At 36.0% G+C, this 19,853-nt stretch overlaps 1 protein-coding gene across 4 annotated transcripts in view; it reads left to right on the plus strand.

Annotated features, from left to right (window-relative positions):
- The window catches only part of NRXN3 (neurexin 3), an 891,094-nt gene that overhangs the window by 764,929 nt on the left and 106,312 nt on the right, over positions 1-19,853 (plus strand). For 2 of the 4 annotated variants that reach the window (XM_042814128.1, XM_042814126.1), the window contains 2 exons: positions 12,697-12,786; positions 19,097-19,404. In XM_042814128.1, the coding sequence (XP_042670062.1) occupies positions 12,697-12,786; positions 19,097-19,404 (398 nt within the window). The remainder of the gene's footprint in view (positions 1-12,696; positions 12,787-19,096; positions 19,405-19,853) is intronic. The other 2 variants (XM_042814127.1, XM_042814129.1) reach the window with 1 other exon arrangement.

The following is a 19,853-nucleotide window of genomic DNA, read 5'->3' on the forward strand; positions in this document are numbered from 1 at the left end:
ATGTGTCCAATGGGAGGCACAGTTGTAAGTTTCTTTGAAAAATAAAAACTGTCTTCATTTTCAGAAACATTGGATATTCACAGCACCAGCTATTTTAAAACCAAATATTAGTGTTCTGTATCTCAAAAAAAAAAAAAAAAAAGCTTATTCACATCTCTACAAATCTAATTCCATGAGTATATGACTGCTAAACTAGAGTTCAGTGCCTGCTTTGAACCAGGTCATTTCTTGTCCTACTTGAGCATTTCATCACCATTTCCTTGATATTTTCAATCTCTTTCTATAAGTGGCAGGATTGTTTTGTTCAGTAAAGTCCTTTACCCATGCCTTCACTCCACTTGAGGACGGACTTTGAGGGAGGGAGTTGCTTCTTTTCTTTTCTTCATTCTTTTTGGTTTTATTTATTTTTTATCAGCAATTTTTTATTTTCTATCTCTCCCTCTGTGATTTTCCAGCTCTGAGATAAATAGCCTTGTATCTTACAAGCTAAATACAATTACTGCTATCAAAACCGGAGTCTTTTTCTCCCTGTAAATGTCTCTTGGAAGCTGATAAGATGTTCCAGGCAAACTGCAGACTGCTGCCTAATCCTGAGATTAAACATAACCACCCAGAAGACAGCAAGAGATAATTTGGGGGCTGGGGGAGGGCAGGCGAGAGAGGAAGAGAGGACAAAAAAACGAGATCCTCTCCTGAGATATTAAGAGGACATGCATAAGGCTCAAGGTTATTTGTAAAGGAATTACACAAAGCACACAAGAGCTTGTTATGAAGAGGAATTTCCTCAGATAATGCAGTGATTGTTGTAGTTGTTAAAGACAAAATTTAGCATGGATTTGTTTGATGTGAAGCATAGAAGGGAGCTGTGTGAAACAGCTCCCAGCCACGTCTGCTGATTTTATATATCAGTCTTCATCTTGTCCTTGAAACTTGAGGTCTCACAAGGTTGCATCTAGATTCTTTGTGCATGCTTGTCTGGGTATTAGGCTTTATACTGAATAGAGGGACTGAGCCAGCTCTGCTGTGTTCTGAATTTTGGTAGCTGCTGACCATCTGAACTTAACCTAACACTCCAGAATGCAAAACAGAAAAAATCTTCTGGAACATGAGTACCTGATTAATTATGGAGAAAGTAGTATGTTATACCCCTAATAGTCTTAATAGTCTTCTGTTGTAATCAAGGCTGGATTTCTGAAAACATGCAGTCTTTATTAGTCAGCCCAATACAGTTGAAAAAAGCAGCCTTGCTTCTAAATATATAAGTTCTAGGAGTCTTTTTTTTAGAGACGTTTCCTTTTTCTCTCTCTGTAAAGAAGCTTGCTTTAATGTTTTTGTGTTTCTGTGAGTTTTCCTGTATTGTTAGAAATATATTGGTTGTCCTAATAAGAGATATCGTATCTCCCATCCTTGCTCCATTTAATTTATAATGCAGTAGCCAATGTTAAGAGAGTTTTGGATGATCTAATAGTAGCAGTAATGGAGGATTTAAGAGTTTATTTTCTTTCTTCAACTACCTGGTCTTCTGACTGTAGAAATGATATGCAAGTATTATTTTTATTAGTTCTCACGAGCTCAGTAATTACAAGTCTAATGCTGATTGGGACATTAACAGGAAAACTCAAAAGCAGAACTAAGTGGAATGTCTGAGTCACTGCAACATCTTCTTACAATCCTTGCCACTTGAGTGATTTCCAGATATTTCATTGCTGAGACATGGAGAAAACAGGTAGTTTCCTGTCCTTCACAGAGCCTGGCTCCTTCCTCCCCCAAACTCCCTCTGTCTCTTCCACAGCTATTTGGCTTCTCTTCATTCCAGCCACTTTTTACCACCCTCAATTCCAGTTTCTACTGCCTTGTGCTCTTTTTGTTCTCCTTCCCTCCTTGAGACTTGGGATTGTTATCATCTCCTCACTGAAAGCAAGGTAATAAGAAGCTTAGCTGAATTCAGTTGTTTCCATGAAGCAGAACATGTATCTTGAACATTACTATTTGGAGTGATTAATAAATACTTGTGTTTGATATTGAGCTGAAGAGATTTCTCTGGGGTACTGCCATATCCCACTGTGGTCTTTATATTTTACTATTCCCTCTGAGTGGGTAATCAGTTAAGAACAAGAGCACTGAACTTTGCTTAGCCTTGTGAGTTGAATGTGATCCCCAGTGTTCTTGTCATACACTTGTTTGTGTTTTTTATATTTTTCATATTGTGTTCATTTTGTGGGACTTTAAATGAGCTTTTAGATGCTTTCTATCATCATGAATTGGAGACGGCATGTAAAGTACCTTTGACAGATTTACTGCATTTCATAATGAGCCTAAAACATTTAAAAAGACAAGGTTAATAAAACAGAGTTGGAGAGGGACATTCTGAAGGCAGTACTTTGACATATGTTGAAAGATCTGCCAAGAGGGATAATTAAAGCATGACAAGTTGATGAAATCAAAATTTGATTGTAACTTGTCACTTTAGGGCTTTAACATCTATAATATAAAGTAGAAAAACAGATAAATATGGCTACATGATATGAGCACTCAGTTTTGGGCCCCTATATCTGCTGGGATATCAAGACTACACATGTTCGGACACCAACAGACAAATGTGCTGTGGAATTTGTGCAGAAACATTCGTGTACATGCGTTAATGCAGGTGCATCCATACTGAATGATGAGATAGCATCTGAGATTACACAAAAAGTTATGTAAATGTTTCCACGATGCTCACAATTTCACTTCCATGTACTTTGTTTTTTGCTTTCCCGCAGGAAGTATAACACTGTGAATCATTTCCACATTGCCCAAACAGTTGTGTGAAAGTGCTGTAGGGCTTTTCTATCTTTCAAATTCAGTCTCTGAGGACAGAGAATTGGAAAGACAGAAGGGAAAAAGAAAAAAGGGACCATATTACAACTTTCAGTACTCATCCTTCCTGTTAGAATTTCAGTTCCTAAAGGTGGTCCAGACTTTTAGAATATGCACTCAATTAGTCTACATAAGATGCAGCCTTACCATCACAAAACATCTCAAGACCAAATTAGTGGTTTGTTATCAAGCACTGCTATTTCTATAAGTTTATCATTAAGAAAGAGGGAGATGATTTTTTTTTTTTTTTTTGTAATCAAGAAGTGCAAGTTAACCAGGCAGATCAAATAGTACAGAATTAGTTAACATCAATCGGATTGAGAGAAGAAGCAAAGTTTACCTAAGGAAATGTACATATACAATGATATTTTCAGGCATGTAACCTAATTCCCATGTAGGATCCCACAGAGAGTCCGTTAGGTATAGGGAAGATGCATGGAGGAATAAGAAGGATTTTTATGTAGCATTCTTCACTATTGCTGTGTAACAGTTATGAAATATATATATATATTCTAACAAGTAAATGTATGCCACAGTGGTACTGCTAGATTTCAGCTAGTCAAAATGCTTTTTCTTGGTTATAGCCTGGATAAAGAAAATGCTGTCAGAAAATACTAACGCTTTGAGGAAAATTTTTGTCAGTGCAGTCCTAAAGAACAGGAATACATATTATATTGCTGCACGTTGTTAGTTGAATTAGCGTAGCATTCTTCTTGCAACTTTCTGAATCAGCCTTGATGTCCCCTATGTCCAATTTACAGATGAATACAAAATAAAAAAAAAAAAAAAAGAAAATTTGTTAGAATGGTTCAAATTGCACTTCTGTTCAATGACCCTGGATTTGGAATGGTTTCTATTCTGTTTTCCCAGAGCCTCTGTACATTTAATCAGCTTTTTGAGTTGCAGAGCAGACAAGTGGCTGATACTTCAGAAAATGATAGCAAATCTACCATGACAACAATGAAAGTATGCCCCCAAATATGTATTTCTGAGAAGTTCTATCGTACCTTTAAGGCTTAGTTTGTGACCTGAAACATGAGGTCATATAAACAATGCATGTTTGTATCATGGCCACAGTCATTACATGTGTTACTCTGCAGGAAAGCAAATGCTTTTGTTTTTCCCCTCATTAATTTATCTAGAGAGACATGATGATGTGAAAATATACTCACTCCCTCTCCAGTGGAAATTTGGTAGATGTTATTCTGCTATAATGTAAGCACATTGATCAGCCAAAATTTAATACAAACCAGACAAAATAAAACCCAGGTAACTTAGAGGCATCTCTCATTTTTCTCTGTTTTCTAATTCCTTCTTTTCACTGATGATCTTAATTCTCAAATCACAGTATGACATACAGAGTAACTCTGAAAGAGATGAGCTGTACATTTCCCTACTTGTAGACTTGGTCTATGTCTATTTGAAAATATACCAAGATATCCATAGGGCAATGAAGCGTCTTTCTATCTAGGTTTTATCACCCTGTTTGCATATGATATAAATGCTCTGGGCTGAGGGATTTCCCTAAATACTGGGATTACACTCTTGTAGTTGCTATAGGCCTGTGAGTCTTTGTGCCAGAAATGCTTTGGTGCAGAACAGGTGTATAACATTCCCTGAGGGATCCAAGCCATGTTATTTTCCCTTGTATGTCTTGATAAAGTCATCACCATACTGCTTTCCAGAAACAGCAATGCACACTAAAAGACATAGCAATGTCCTAATAGTCTTGCTAATAATTCTAGGCTGAAGTGTGTGATTGCTTACATAAACATGATTATCCTGACTGAATGTTCAAATGCTGTGAACTGTTTTTGTCGAGTGTTCCGTGGCTATATGAATGGCCAGGTATTAAGCATGAGCAGTATCATCAAAAACTTCTGAATTTCTTGTTTGCTAGAGCAAACAAGATGAATTATTAGGGGTTCAGTCAACTGATTTTGTGTGTGTGTATTTATATATGTATATATATAATACACATATATAATGTAGCTCTATACTGTAGCGCAGAGAAAGATGGAGAAATATTTTTCAGATGGGGAATCAGGCTAAATAAGATTGCTGGATAGCGGGAATTCTGCTAGACAGCACACAGCAATGAACTCCCAGATATTAATATGGTTACATTTCTCTCTGGGTTAGTTCTGTTTCAGTTTTTCTGCTCAAATGGAACTGTATAATGTTCTTTTTCCTCTCTTTCCTTCCAACTCTCCGTCTGTCCTTGTCTTTCTCTCTCTCCAGTACACACACAGAGTAAGTAACAAACATCTGGCCTGAGGGCTTAGAGGATTGAACAACAACTTTGTGCTGTTCTGATCTTATTGCCTGCAGAAAGAACAGTGCCAGCTGTAATCCCAGGTTGACACAGCTGACATGCAGTGACAGAAGGGGCTCATGCATCCACATTAGCCTTCTCCCTGCTCACTAAAGACACTGGAGAGTACAAAATCATTGAAATCCCATGATGTGACAAAAGATCAAAGCAGAGCAGCTGTGTGAAGAGCTAGTCAAATGAAAAGGACCAGGCATAGAAGTGGAAACCAGAAATTCCCAAATTCCAGTCCTAACTGTATTGACGCTGTTCTCTTTGACTGGGACAATGCTCTTACTACTCTGTGGCTTAGTTTTCCAGTAGGTGAAGTTAGGATAAAGCCTCAAGTTACTCAATTATACTCAGGGACTTATAAATAGAAAATATCACACTGTGCACTGAGTATAAAAAATTTTTTGGATTGCATTTTTGCTACTGGTTAGTAAGTACCTCGAGCACTCTATAGACTGAAAACTTTAGTGTCAGGCTTGAAATATCTTTTCTGTTTTTCCTTAAGCCCCACAGATTTGTAGTCAGTGAGATCTACTCTGCGTAACAGACTGAGTTGCATTTTATCTCTTCCCTACTACCTTTACCATAGCAGTTTCTGTAACTCAGGTAATTTCCAAGAAGGCAATTGATTTAAAAGTTTAGAGTAGAAAAAAATACATCTAAAAAGCCTGAAAGTGCCTTTTCCCACTGACCCACCTTACATCTGGCCCTGTGCTACTCAGTAATAATTTTTTTCACTGTTTGGGTGTTTCTTGTGCCTCTAGTTCATGGCTGGGCTTTGTGAATAGCATCCATCTTTGAAAAGGCTTACAGAGACCTGGAATTCTTTCCTATTTCTAAGCCAATGCAAACAGGAGGAAACAGGAGAAATCATTTCAAGAGGAGGCAAAGTTTGCGGATTCGTAGTAATTAGGACCAAGCAGATGTTTTCAATCTCTTGTTTATTCCATTGCATAATCAACTGATATTCCTCACTACACCCTTCTAGGTTTTACGAATACAATTTTAAATAATTCAAGAATTTCCCTGAAGAGGCCAGCATTGCCTAGTATGTAATCTGCATAGGAAGTGCTTCTTAATAACCTTCTTTCATCAGTCTTTTACTTGTTTTTAGTTATTTCCTTGTGCTCACCCTAGAGAACTTGATCCCTTCAATAGAATTTTTTAATGTGCTGTTATTTATAACTGGTTAGCTTTCCAATCCATGTTGGACATTCCTAGCTCTATCTCCCTGCTGGCTGTGTCAGACTTAAGCTAACTGTCTACCTGAATGCACTTGTTTTCAGGAGCACCACAGTGAGACGCTGACTCTTTGTAAAGCAGGTGTAGTAAGGGCACTGCATTTCTTTCCCCAGACCCTGCACTATGCTAAGGCAGTTGTTCACAGATGTACTCTGCAGTACATACAGCTGTATTTCCGTAGTTCCATGTTAAACACCAATGCCAATTGGTGTGAATGCCTGTAAGCTGGTTTCTCCACCAGTGTTTTTCCAGTGTGACTTGCATAGCCACAGCTAAGATGAATGAGAGTTAATGGAATTTAAAATATAAATGTAAATAAAGTGGCTTTGGCATTTTGTTGTTACTCCTTGGTCCTGCAGGGCTATGTAAATCAGTTTTCCTAAAGAAATCGAAGAAATGAGATGTGAGGGCGATAACAGTGGATTTTATTCTGATCTCTGTTTCATATCTCTTTGTGCAAAATGAAATTTGTCCTTGTTTAAAATGGAAAGATCAATATGTAGTTTCAGTTCTTTAATAGTCACTTTAGCCTTAGGTGCCTGATATGGAGCTTAATTGGGACATGGACAGCAAAAAAACACGATATATACACTACTTACAGAATCTCTCAGAGAAGATACATTCAGATTGCTTCATATCTGTAAATTGGTTGTACTGGGAGCTGCCTTCTCTATACCATACCCTAGCTCAATTCTCTAACACAAGTGAGCTAAAGGAGACTGTTCTTATTATCAGCTGAAGTAATTAATTATTATCTGACATGCAAAATAAAGTCCTGATCGCATTTTATCAAAACTAACTTTTCTTTGGCACCATTGAAAAAGTTTGATTAACCTCCTTCCAAATTCATGGGGCTGCGTTTTCTTTTCATTTTGCTCCTGTTGTACCTGTGGGTTAGATATCAAGGTGAGGCATTTATGTTCTTGGTCGTTCAAGACAGAACTGAAAGATTAATCTAAAGAAGATTGAATGTTGTGAATTTTTCCTGGGGCAGAGGGACAGATTTGGATGACTTTGTGAACTCTTCTCTGGTATAATGGTTCATGTTAACTGCACCTAATCTCCTACTTTGCCTCTGAATTTCCCATTGAGCGTGGCCTTTGCTGCCTTACTTTAAACTTGGACCATACATTTTTTTAAAGATAAATCCAGAATTATTTAGTTTAAATTTTTTAAATATTTTTATAGTTAACATATTAAATCTGAGTACCTGAAGTAGAGGGATGGTACATATGAAAATGTAAATCGCAAGGGAAACCAAAATAGAATGGCAACAGCACAAAGCTTTTGATTGAAATGATAGGAACTTAGATGCAACTAGAGTCATCTGATCAAATGAGTAACTTTTATGCTACTGAGATCCCATTTTTTGTCATGAAAGCAGTGTGCTGAGGAAAGCTGCAATGTGAAGATCAGTGTTTAACTCCATTCCACAGTGAGATGAACGGAGAGGTGTGGCTCACAGCAAACAAATTGATCAGAGCAAGTTAAAGATAAGTCAAGGGCATCCAGGATTAAGGAGAAAAACAAAGAGAAGAAATAAAATGAGAACTCAATTGCAAAATATGTTTTGAACTGAATCTAAGAGTGAAGAAAAAACACACTATCTGAGACCAGAAATAAAAATAAACAATGTCAGTATTTGGCTATTTTTCAGTCACTCAAAATAAAATGAAAAATTTGAATTCATTTTCCATAGTGTCCCTTCTTAGATAGGGCAAAAAATAAAGCTTTGCAAGAATTTGTAGAGACTATCTGTGGTAGTTACAAAGACAGATTGCACATCACCAATCTTATAATTATTTTGTTTAATTGCTTGGTTATCTTGCTTCATTTCTGTGTAAGTCACATCTGTGGTTTCAGATTTGGACTTTGTCCAAGTGTTTTATAAAAACAGCTGTGAGTAAATATTTTTTACGTGTTACAATTTTAATGAAAACGTTTCCTGTTCTATATTACATATGCCACAGTATGGCTTTGTAGTAATACTACAAAATAGGCAGCTCTGAATGTAAAATGTAAACAAGTGGTATCTTTACTTCATAGTGTTCAAAACTATATATGTGTTTAAGAAAATGTGAAAATGGGACAATTGAGTATACAGTTAATTTGCAAGTGCAACAGAAGTGTTTCAGTAGGTTCAGTGTGTGCCTATCACAAACAACCTTCTGAAACTTTTGTGGTTGGCAAAATCTCTGCCTTTCATTAAATATTAGAGTAAACTGGTAGTTACTCCATGAAGTACCTCAACCTCTTTTTCTAGAGCACTTGGCATCAGATCTGGAGGAATCCAGGGATTGAACTGAACTGGATCAGTTATTCAGTAGAAGATAGAGCACACTTAAGGTCAACTTTGCAAACTACTGTGCCCCCCTTTCCCACACTGATGTCAATTAACTATATGTAAATCTTAGAAAGTGAGATTAGGGGCTTCTGTAACATCTCAAATGGTTTCAGAGGGTGTCAGAGGCTGCTGTGCAGAGCAGTCAAACTTGCTGGTCCTCCTTGCACTGAAATTCCATCTAAAAAAAGTAAAGTGAGGCAGAATCAGTTTAAACCTAGAGCACTAATCTGGAACCATTTTCTTAAATCATTCATACCAATGTATAGCCTTTCTTTTATAACTGCTCATAAGATAACGTCTTGTTGTTTTTACAAACTTATAATCAAAGTAGAAAATGTTGCTGCTTGTATTCCCTCTTCATAAAACAGCCTTTGGCATTAATTTAGAACAGATTAATGTTTTCTTAGGATATTCTTCTTAGCATCTTCACAGACTTGACAACACGTCAGGTTGTATTAATATTCCACCTGGAAGCAAACACTTCCTTTCTGCACAGTGCAATTTGCTGAAATCTTTTGGCTTTTCTCTTTCTTACCAAAAGGCAGTAAATCATTGTGATTGATATCTGGGCCAAGAAGAAACATTTTTCAGAGCTTCAATCTCTCTTTTAATTTCTTTGGCTTAAAAATCCATTTTTGTTTAGAAATAAGTGTTAAGGCGAAAAAAAATTGACTGTTTCCTTAAAGAGCCATGCAAGGGTAAGTAAAACATCATCCAACATTGTAAGGTCTTGGAAGAAAATTCTACTTTGCCCATGAGAAAATTTTAAGTATCTCTCCCTGAGATCTTACTATGAATAAAAACATTTCCTGTGGGAACTGCTAATAGTGATTAGCAGAAGTAAATTCTGTTGATTTTTCCCATTTTAGTTTGATCTGAATTGAATCTAATTTATGTATATCTGTGTAGTCAGTTTTAGCAGTAATATACTGGGGGATCCATGAAAAGATAAAAGACTGGCAACCAAAAGTATTTAGCCAGCAGGTTAAATTTTATTATATACGTACCAGATATTTTGAATGTTCAGGTTAAAAAGAATTCAGGGATCCAGAACATTTCAAAATGCTACCATGAAAAACCTTGAGATCATAAGAATCTAGATACTTAACAATGTGTTGGAAAGTTGAGGTTTTACAGCATATTTGCATTTCCAGTATCAGTAAACTTCGGAGATGAAGCTGGATTTGTTGTAGTTGCACGTATGAGTATTAAATGGGATAACAGACTTGTTTTATCCCCATCATCATGCATCTGGATTTGATTGTATTAGAGAATTTTGCATGAGGAGGGAGAAAAATATGTGAAGGAATGCATTTCTGAGCTTGAGTTTTTATAGATGAAACTGAGTATTGAAGCAGTCTATAAACTATTTTAATGTACAGGGTTTCTTTCTGCAGAAGAATAAGGGTGGAGATTATCTTAAATAACAATATTCTATTTCTCTTTATATTATTTAAACAATTAGAAGTTATGGTTGGAAAAATATTTAGTCAATCACAAGTAGCAACACCAACTGGTACAACCTTTTTGTAACAAATAATGTTCTGCAGGCCTTTGAGACCTACATTGATTCTGAATTCAAAGGAACTATGGGAACTATACATTTTCTAAACTGAACCAAAATGACTCATCTTATCCTACATATTCCTTTCTGAAATAAGGCTTTGGATTAGAGCTGGACTCAAAGAGAAGGAAGGGAGTCCAGATTATGTGAGTGAAGGGATTGTTCAACCATGTGGGCATATATGTCATATAGTTCTAGAAAGGCATTGCACTGAGGTCACAAAAGGATCATTACTGAACTTACTTCATGTTGAATTTACATCACTTCTTGTTGCAACCATGATATTTCCTTTCTGAAGTCTCATATCAAATGCTGTGTTTATTTTTTTAAGCTTAAAATCAATATTAATTTAATAATTGTATGTGTTTAATGGTATTTGCTGAACAACCCAAGCTCTTGAAAAGGGAAAGCTTGTTTTCTAACTCTGTTGTAATCGTGTATATCAACAAATATGTTCTCATGCACATTTATTTAAAACTTATTCTCACTAATGTATGAAATAAAATTTAAAAGCAAAACAAAAAAGTTAGATCAGATGCTAATGTTGAATTTTAAACCTATTTGAATTTTCTAATGTCCTTCAGCTTTTCATAGATTTTAAAAGGTATCATTTTATACATATATTAATCTTGCTGAATATATCTGCCTAATAATAATAATAAAATTAAATTAAACCTGATTTTTTAAAACAGATTTAAAGATGTGGTGGGCAATAGTTGTCATTTCTGGCTTTCTTGAAGGTCATTTACAAGAAATTCATTTTTAACTGTCATGTCTTTTTCACTGTCCCATTTCCTTTTTACCTTAGTCTTGCTGGCCTGTTCTTATGAGATGTTCTATTTCTGAGAAATTTCATTTCACTACACTTTTCCCTTCTACAGCCAGACCTTTATTACCAGTCATATTCCTTGCAGTTTGAAAATCTCTACCGCTGACCAGGTGAAGCATCCTGCTGTTATTCATATATATGTATGTAGTCAAGGAAATATACATGTATATGTATATTTCTTCAGGATGTATTTACATTGGAAAAAAGATTCCAGCATCTGCTTCAAAATTCAGATTAACATAAAGTCCTGTTAGGCTATTTATTTGTGGGATTTCAAAAGAAGCATTACAAACTTTGCAGAGCACTTGTGATTCTTGGACTACCACCTATTCCAAACATGTATTGGAGCACTGGCGTGCAGGATCTGTTCATGGTAGTATACCACAGTAAACTGGGGGCTTACTCTGTTTTTCTAGTTTTCACAGTATTATTATTAAAAGGACACTCTTTTTATGCCTATCTGATGAAACAGCTTCTATAAAAATAAAACATGAAGCAAACATTAGAATGAGTCACAAAGTGACTTGTAGTTGAAGAAAACAAAAGCAGGATGATGGCATTTGTTTCTTATCACTCCTAATGTAATCAAGCCATATTGTGCCTTTCTACTAAAGGTTAGATCAACCCTTCTGATCTGTACCTGGCTTTTTTGAATATCTAGGGAATATGAAGACAGACTTTGACTCTTATCCCTATCTGTATTGTGCTCCCTGTGAGTGATAAATGCTTTTCTTCAAAATACACTTTACTGAATGTTGCAGTTATGCATTAATGTGAAACAACTGAACTGCACGAAATTTATACTTAAAGTATAAATCATTTCTGCTTTCATATTAGCTTCTAAACTTCTGTTTTCCTATGGCAACTGGCCCTAGTCTTTGGTAACTGGACATAAGTCCTCATTTATATTTAATTAACATTTCTTCATGTTTTTAATTGTTACTTTTCTTTTTACTATTTTCTTACTCTTTTTTGAGTTTTTTTTTTTTTTTTTTTAATCTAATTCTATTACATCCTTTCACCATTAATTTCTTCTAATTTCCTCAATTCTTTTTACCAGTTTTCAAGTCCTAACACATATCTTGTACTACTGCAAGAAGGTTTATCAAAATGCTGCTATTTGTATGCTTGTGTGACTGACATATCTTTCATGTTCTGCTATATTCTTTCACCATCAGATTTAGAGTCTGTTCAAAATGTTTTAACTCATGTCACTGAGTTCATCCAAGGTCTCATGTCTTGGACAAATTCTACATGCCTTTTAACCAAGCTGGATAAGAAAATACTCTGAAAATTAAGGAGAGATGTTATTCATAGGATTTAACTTCCTTGACCTTCCAGAACCTCAGGCAATTGGATGTATAACTATTCTCCACCTTACTAAAGATAAATCTCTTTCAAATATATTATGTATGCACGCATGTGCTTATTTATTTATAGCTAAATAAAGTCATAAACAAACAAAAAATCTAGGATGTCTTAACCATTGCATTGACTTTTCAGATTGTTTTTAAGCTGTTTTTTAAACTTTAAAGGCAACACTGATAGTGAACGGTTCCAAATGGTAAAACAGAAAATCCCCTTCAAATATAACCGGCCTGTAGAGGAGTGGCTGCAGGAAAAAGGTAATAGTCATTAAAACTTTCATTTTAAACCCATTTGATTCTAAACCCTCATTTTTAAAGCCTGCAAATAAATGTTTCTTAAATGATAATCGCCTGCTGCATAAATGACTGTTTTAATTTTCATTATAATTTGTGTCAGCTTCCACCTGCCATATGTTGATAAATCATGCTATAATACATTGCTATTAAAATGCAGTTAAAGGGACAAAATTCTGAGCTTGCTATCACAGTAATGAAAAACAAGCAAAAATTCAGGAGACTTTTTCTAACAAAATAAAATGAAGAAAGGATGAGAGCAACAACATGTATTATGGCAATTTCACCACTGCATGATCTTCCTGTTATGATTTGTTTTAAAACTGCATTCATATCTTTATTATCAAAGTTTTCTTAAAAGAAAAAAAAATTCAAACCTTATTAAATCACTTCCTGTAAGTTTCTTTTTTCCCATTAGTCTGACCAGCCACTGTAACTATGTGTTTTCTAATTGTTTTCAAATAACTAAACAATTTTAAAAAATGTTGTAAAGAAAACATTTTTTAACATTTTCTTTTAAACTACAGTGAGGGAGACAGAGAAAGATGATCGTTCTGTTGCTTTTATTCTCTATGTGGAGTACAATTTCAACACTCAAATAATACATTTTATGTTTGAACTCAAATTCTTCCCTACCATAGTCTAGGGTACTGCTGTTATCTTTTGTGAGCTTCTCTGGAGTAAATGGCCTCAGTTCAACAAAATTTTTACCAATATGCAAAAGTCCAATTGGCTTAAGTGAGAATTCTACATACACTTCAGTGATCAGCTGAAATGGGTCTTGTGTCAGAACAGTAATGTTCTTTTATAAAGAGTTTGGAGAAGTACTAAATCTTGGATGTAGAACTCATTCCAAAGCTTGTTGAAGATAGCTTAATAACTCTCAATGATTTCAGCAGGATTTAGGCTGGTCTCTTGGTAATGCTGGTTCTTTTCCTTCTAAACTAAACGTGTTATCTAAATTAAAAAATCACTAGAGGTAGTTTCTTTCTTTTAAGCCTTGGAAAACAGAACACAATCTTCTCTGATTTCCCTTAAAGAAAGTACTGCTGATAAAAGTGGGTGACCTTTGAACTCAAATCTTGCATTTTCTGTGTTGACTTAGTCTGTGGGTATTACCAAATTTTCCAAGAAAAAAAATCAAATTTTGTGCAATGGGAAAAATATATTCTATATTTTGTTTTTAACTTCTATCCACACCTGAATTAGAAAATTGACTTAGCCAGCAGGGATCAAGTTGAGGCCATTAAAAACATAGCTACTTGCAGTCAAAATATTTTTTGTGAAAAGTCTCATCCTTCAAAGTGCTGTGCACACAGTTCCTATTGATTTCCGTGACAGCTGGCAGTGTTGCCCACTTTCCAGATTTGGTCTACAACTCTGATGTGTTTATAAATAAAGCTAAGAAAATTGTATAACTAAAACAGAAATATGTTTTGATCATCATGGTTTCATGGAACAATTTGTTTCTGCTTGCTAGTAAGAAGATATTTAGATAAAGGTATACAGAAAATGCTTATTGAATCTCAGTGGGGTACCCTGTTAATTTACAAGATCAAACTAAATTAAATAAATAAAGCTTAACACTAAACAGTGGATAATCTTGGTAAGTTTGAATTGCTAAAGTCCCTTTAACACTAAAGACAGTGATTGCCTCAACTTTATTAAAACGGATGCATGTCGAATTCTTTGATGCTATTCATGTGCTTGAGAACCCATTTTTTTTATTCCATATCTTTTATTTTCCTTTTTGGTTTTCTACAAGTTTTTTCTTTGATTTATTTTGTGTCACTGCTTCTCTAAGTTTGAGCTTATAAGCATGCCAAGGTACTTTCCCTTTGTAAGCCATCCTAAAGATTTGAATTGAAGTCTACTTTTTGTGAATATTGATGCTTTGTTAAAAGACAATCACACATGCAGTGGGATCTGAACGACAATATTTGAGAATGCAGACACTTTTGAAGGAAAGAATGATTTTAGGCTAGATGCATATACGTGTGATTTTCCCAGAGCGAAAGGAAATTCAATCTTCACATTGTGTATTAGGAAAATGGCATCATGCAGTGCAACACCTGTAACAATACATCTTCGTTCCTCCATTCCAATGTAGATAGACCTTCTCAGCAAATTATATAGCATCCAAAAAATCAGAATGAAGAATTGACCTAGCTGTTCACCAGTCTGCTCATCCATCTGGTCATCCATCCAACACTTACTGAATCATAGATACCTTCTGTATAAAGATGATGAGTGAAGGCATAGCTCACTATCAAAATTGAATAAGATTAACTGATGAGTGGAGGAATAGACAGATTCATAAGTGAATTAACGCACAGAAAAGCTGTCTTCCATTGTTAGTTCTTGGCTTGAGTGGGGTAAGATTAGACACATTCTAATTGAGTTTTTTACTGCCATAGATTTGGCATTATTTTGGTACCACTATTATATAATTCATAATAATGAAATGTATATAATGCAGCATCTTTCTGAAGTGGCAGCATTAAAGTTGAAGGGTTGTTTTTTTTTTTTTTAATTATATAAATTGTTTACAGTATTCAGAGAGGTACACACCTACAATCTTGAATTATACGAGTAATACGTAAAACATTAACCACTATTAACTTCACTGAGACTGTGAGTTTTAAAAAAAGTTCTAAATTGTTCAATTTCAGATATCATAAAACCAGGTTATTTTATTAGTAGAATACCTGGTGCTTGCTACCTCGTTTGGATGTTTGTTCTGCAGTATGAGGAGCTGATAAAGTCACAGATACGTTTCAACAAAAGGTCTGATTCTGGAAGCTCTTAATTCTGCAAATTCCTCTTATGTGAGAGGTCTCATTGATGCGAACAACTGCACTTTTGGAGCAAGAACTGTTGATGTGAATTTGGGTTTGCAAAATCAGGCCTGAAATCTCTCCTAGCATTACAGAAAGCTTATATTTCACTAAGATTTCTCAGTGAAATTTCTTATTGGTATTCAGCTCTCCAAATGAAGAAGTCAATGAGAGACAAACAAATGAGAACTTGAACTACTCAGAATGTTTAAAGATCACTTCAGAAACACAAAATACACTTGTCATTTTTCTCTACTATGACGCTAAGCAGTGGGAAGAATTTTTTTGTGGAAAATATAGCCTATAAGCTCACAACCCTTACACATGTAATAGAATTTATAAATACAGTTCCTCAATCAAATTCAGCAGCCCAGTAAGTTTCACTTAGGGGGGGATCAAGGGCTAACATATAATCAAAAAAATAGTTAGAAGAGGTCAGTGGTGGCAGAATTATGTGTACATTTTCTCAATGATATTCTCTCATTTCATATGCATTTCCCTGTTGTCTTTATTCATGCATGTGTACGCCGTCACAGAATGAAGAGCAAAGAATTACATATTATAGATAACTCAATCAAGTGATTGTTCTTTTAGCAAACAGAGTTCCAGTACCAGTATTGTCTGCGGTGTTTACCATATGGTGTAGTGCATGAATTGTCCTGAACTGGCAGTCCACTTACTGAACAAGGACAACTCCAAAATTCACAATCAAAATTTTGTTTTTTACTGGAGTGTGGCCATTTCCCTGGGGTAAGGTGTCAGCATTAGAAGATGCAGAAAAAAGCCTGGAAATAGAGAAGTGATTTTCCTTCTCCCTCACCCCACCCCCACCCCCCAGCTCCCACCTTTAATGTACTAATTTCTCATTTTGAAAAAAAAAAAAAAAGATATGACAGACATATCTAAAGATGTACTATGGGCTTGGGTTAGAGTGAACGAAGTGAATGACATCTTTTGTAGGTCCATAATTCTCCAGTAAAATGGGAGGAACCAGAACCCCTTTCTTTTCCTGCCTGGTTTAGGAAGCTCTTCTCCTGGAGCAGTAAAAAATGATTCTTCCTCACCATTGCCCACCCCTTTTCCCTTTGGTAAAAGATGATAGAAAGTGACAGTTTTGGTTCAAGGAGAAAAAATGAATAGAACTGGGAAATTTTGAAAGGTCAGCACTTCCCCTTCATTTTCAGCAGTGTCATTTCAAGATTAGTGAAAGAAGATGGGTGATGATATTCCCTGCTATTGATTCACCTCATCTCCATTTTTTGGCACTGTATCATAAGTGAAGTGGGAAGGATGGAACAATACAAATGAAGTGTCTGGGTGTGTAGGGACAGAAACAGCATGGAAGGAAATGTAGTTCTAGGGAGAGGGAATATGTGAGGAGAACAGAAGATGGTGAAGTAAGGAACTGACAGCATGTCCATTAGAAAATCTAATGCACAACAAGACAGAGCTACTAGGAAGAAAATCAGTCTCTGAGGCCGTAGTATATGACAAGTTTCGCCTTCTACAGTGTACAGTACCAATTCCTCTAGATTTGAGGGGACTTGGATTGAAAGAGCTGTACATTTTGATGGATATTTTTACTGGATCCTATTCTCCTCATAGACAAGCAGAAAGACTGAGGGGAAAAAAAAAAACAAAAACCAAACCTGCTCTGATTTTACATGCTGGGAATTTGTGGCTCCAGTGCATGTTTATTGCTTTAACATACATAAAGATCCTCTGGTAAGTTTAAAACATCCTAAGATGCAAAATGCTGCGTCGAGTGTTTAAACATTTTCCATGGGAAGGGCACCCTCGTTTCTTATTTCTCATTTTTTCATCAGTGCTGTTCCTCCACCCTGATCAAGTCCTAGTGTTTCATTTACAAATCTGTGGGTGAGGAGCATAAGGGGTGCGCAACTCACCTTCACATGTGTCTATACGTTGCACCTCTCCATACACTTTTGCTCAGTTAACTAGGGCCCTCTCTGGGGACAGGAACTCCTTTCAGATACATTTCTTCTCTTGTCCCCATTCTCTTCCCCATGGTCCATCCTGTCACCATAAGATGATGCAACACCGCATCACCACTTGACTTCGAGACCTGCCACGACGACCACCAAAATTGGTGAGCTCCCCCTTGTATTTTGATCTGCTTTAACCACTGTCTGTGAATAAATGAGCAGTGGGCTATACTTTGTGCTTTGCTACATGGTGGCTTTTTGCACTTCTAGTCAGAGTGGACTGTAGAGGAAGTGGTGAATGAGAACTGGGGAGCGGGAATGGGATGGGGACACATGGTACAAATTTCATAAAAGCAGGAGAACACAAATATTTGAATGGTGGTTGTCTTGATGCTGTTTTGATAATCCTTCAAAGCAGTGCCTAGTCTGTCTCTCTTGTAATTCAACAGATCCAACTGGTGTGGTCCTAATATTCTGAAGAACAGTGAAATTATAGGCACTATCTTTGCACTGCATGAAGCAATTTATTTCTTAGCCTGGGACATACGCAGTATTTATAGAGCAGACAAGGCTAAATGTGATTTAAGTGGCCTGCAAAAATAGAATTGACAATTGTTATAAGGATTTATTTTTTTAAAAGTGTGTTTCTTATTACATATTATATCAATCCACTCCTAATACTCAAGGTGTGACCTTGAATAAACCACTTAACTTGCCTACTCTTGAATGTAAACATCTGTAAGTGGGATTTACATGTAAGGCTTTCTGGGATGTAGTTGTTATTCTTACTGTTTCAAGAACTTCGCTCTTTCAGAGACATTGTGATGTTAGTGTTTGCGTTTTCCTGGTTTTAGTTTCGTGAGCCTTCACAACAAAAAATTTTCAGGTGGAAGATCATGAATAAGCCTATCTTAAGTTTCATTTACAATTCCTGTATAGATGGTGATTAACAGTTGATCACCACCAATTTTTCTGGTGTTATCTCCTCAGGCCACCCCTCAACACCTTTGCAATGTTAAAAATGGTTTTACGAGACAATTCCACGCTTTGACCAGTCAAAAGGGAAGGTTTTTTGAATGGGTTTTAAAAGGTTTTAAAAAAGGTTTTTTAAAGCTTGATAGGTACTGTAATTTGAATTGATAGCAGGAAAAAAAAAAAGCCACATATTGAAGTCTTTTTAGTAGTTAAAGATTGGTCCAACTCTAAAGAAGCGGGTTCAGGTTTCTGACTGTATCATAGCTACTCTGGATTTTTGATGCACAAGTGGCTATGGATGGATGAGGGTTCAGGCGTTCTTGCTTTCAAAATAATCTCTATTATTAATGAATCACAGGCAATACATTTTCATATTCTATTTCTACCCTACAGTCTTCATAAACACTGAGAATGAATCTATTTCTTTGTTGTCTATCATTTCTGGCCAGGATTCAATGTAAGGTACAAAGTAAAGGAAATGTCTAGCAATAATGTTGTTCCACCCCCCTTCACTAGGACGACAGTTAACGATCTTCAACACCCAGGCGCAAATAGCCATAGGAGGAAAAGACAGAGGGCGTCTCTTCCAAGGCCAACTCTCCGGTCTCTATTACAATGGCTTGAAAGTGTTGAACATGGCAGCAGAGAACAACCCTAACATTAAAATCAATGGAAGTGTCCGTCTTGTCGGGGAGGTCCCTTCCATCTTGGGAACAACACCCACAACCTCTGTGCCACCAGAAATGTCTACTACTGTCATGGAAACCACAACTACGATGGCCACCACTACAACCCGAAAAAATCGTTCACCACCTAGCATCCAGGTGAGTCAATTGGTCTTGGATGTTTCCTTGGGTTCTTAATTAATCTCATTTCTCTGCTCATTTGTAAGTTCACTAGAACTGTTATCTGAATCATGTTCCACTCTTAATGTTTTTGTGAAGATAAGTCAACACACGATGTGCTGTCCTCTTGTGTTGGTGAACAAACTCAATGAATTACATGTATTTATAATAATGTAATAATAACAGATTTTTCTCCTGTTCAACTGCAACCATATTTAGGTAAGTAAAATTGCTCCAAAGGAAATTAGAACAAGATTTTAAATGTTTTTTCAGTTGGATATACTGTGAAATGTATTGCTAAGAGAGTAACAAAGCCTTATAGGGGGGTGTGCATATGGTTATTTATCACTATGATGCTATATACTGCTGCAACACTGATGTTCATAATGGAGTGAAAAGCAGTGGAGCATTACATCCTGATTGAGCCA

The sequence above is a fragment of the Centrocercus urophasianus genome, unplaced genomic scaffold, assembly GCF_019232065.1.
Source record: "Centrocercus urophasianus isolate 14NV4802_14NV808 unplaced genomic scaffold, USGS_Curo_1.0 seq_14, whole genome shotgun sequence".
In the NCBI taxonomy this organism is placed as follows: domain Eukaryota; kingdom Metazoa; phylum Chordata; class Aves; order Galliformes; family Phasianidae; genus Centrocercus; species Centrocercus urophasianus.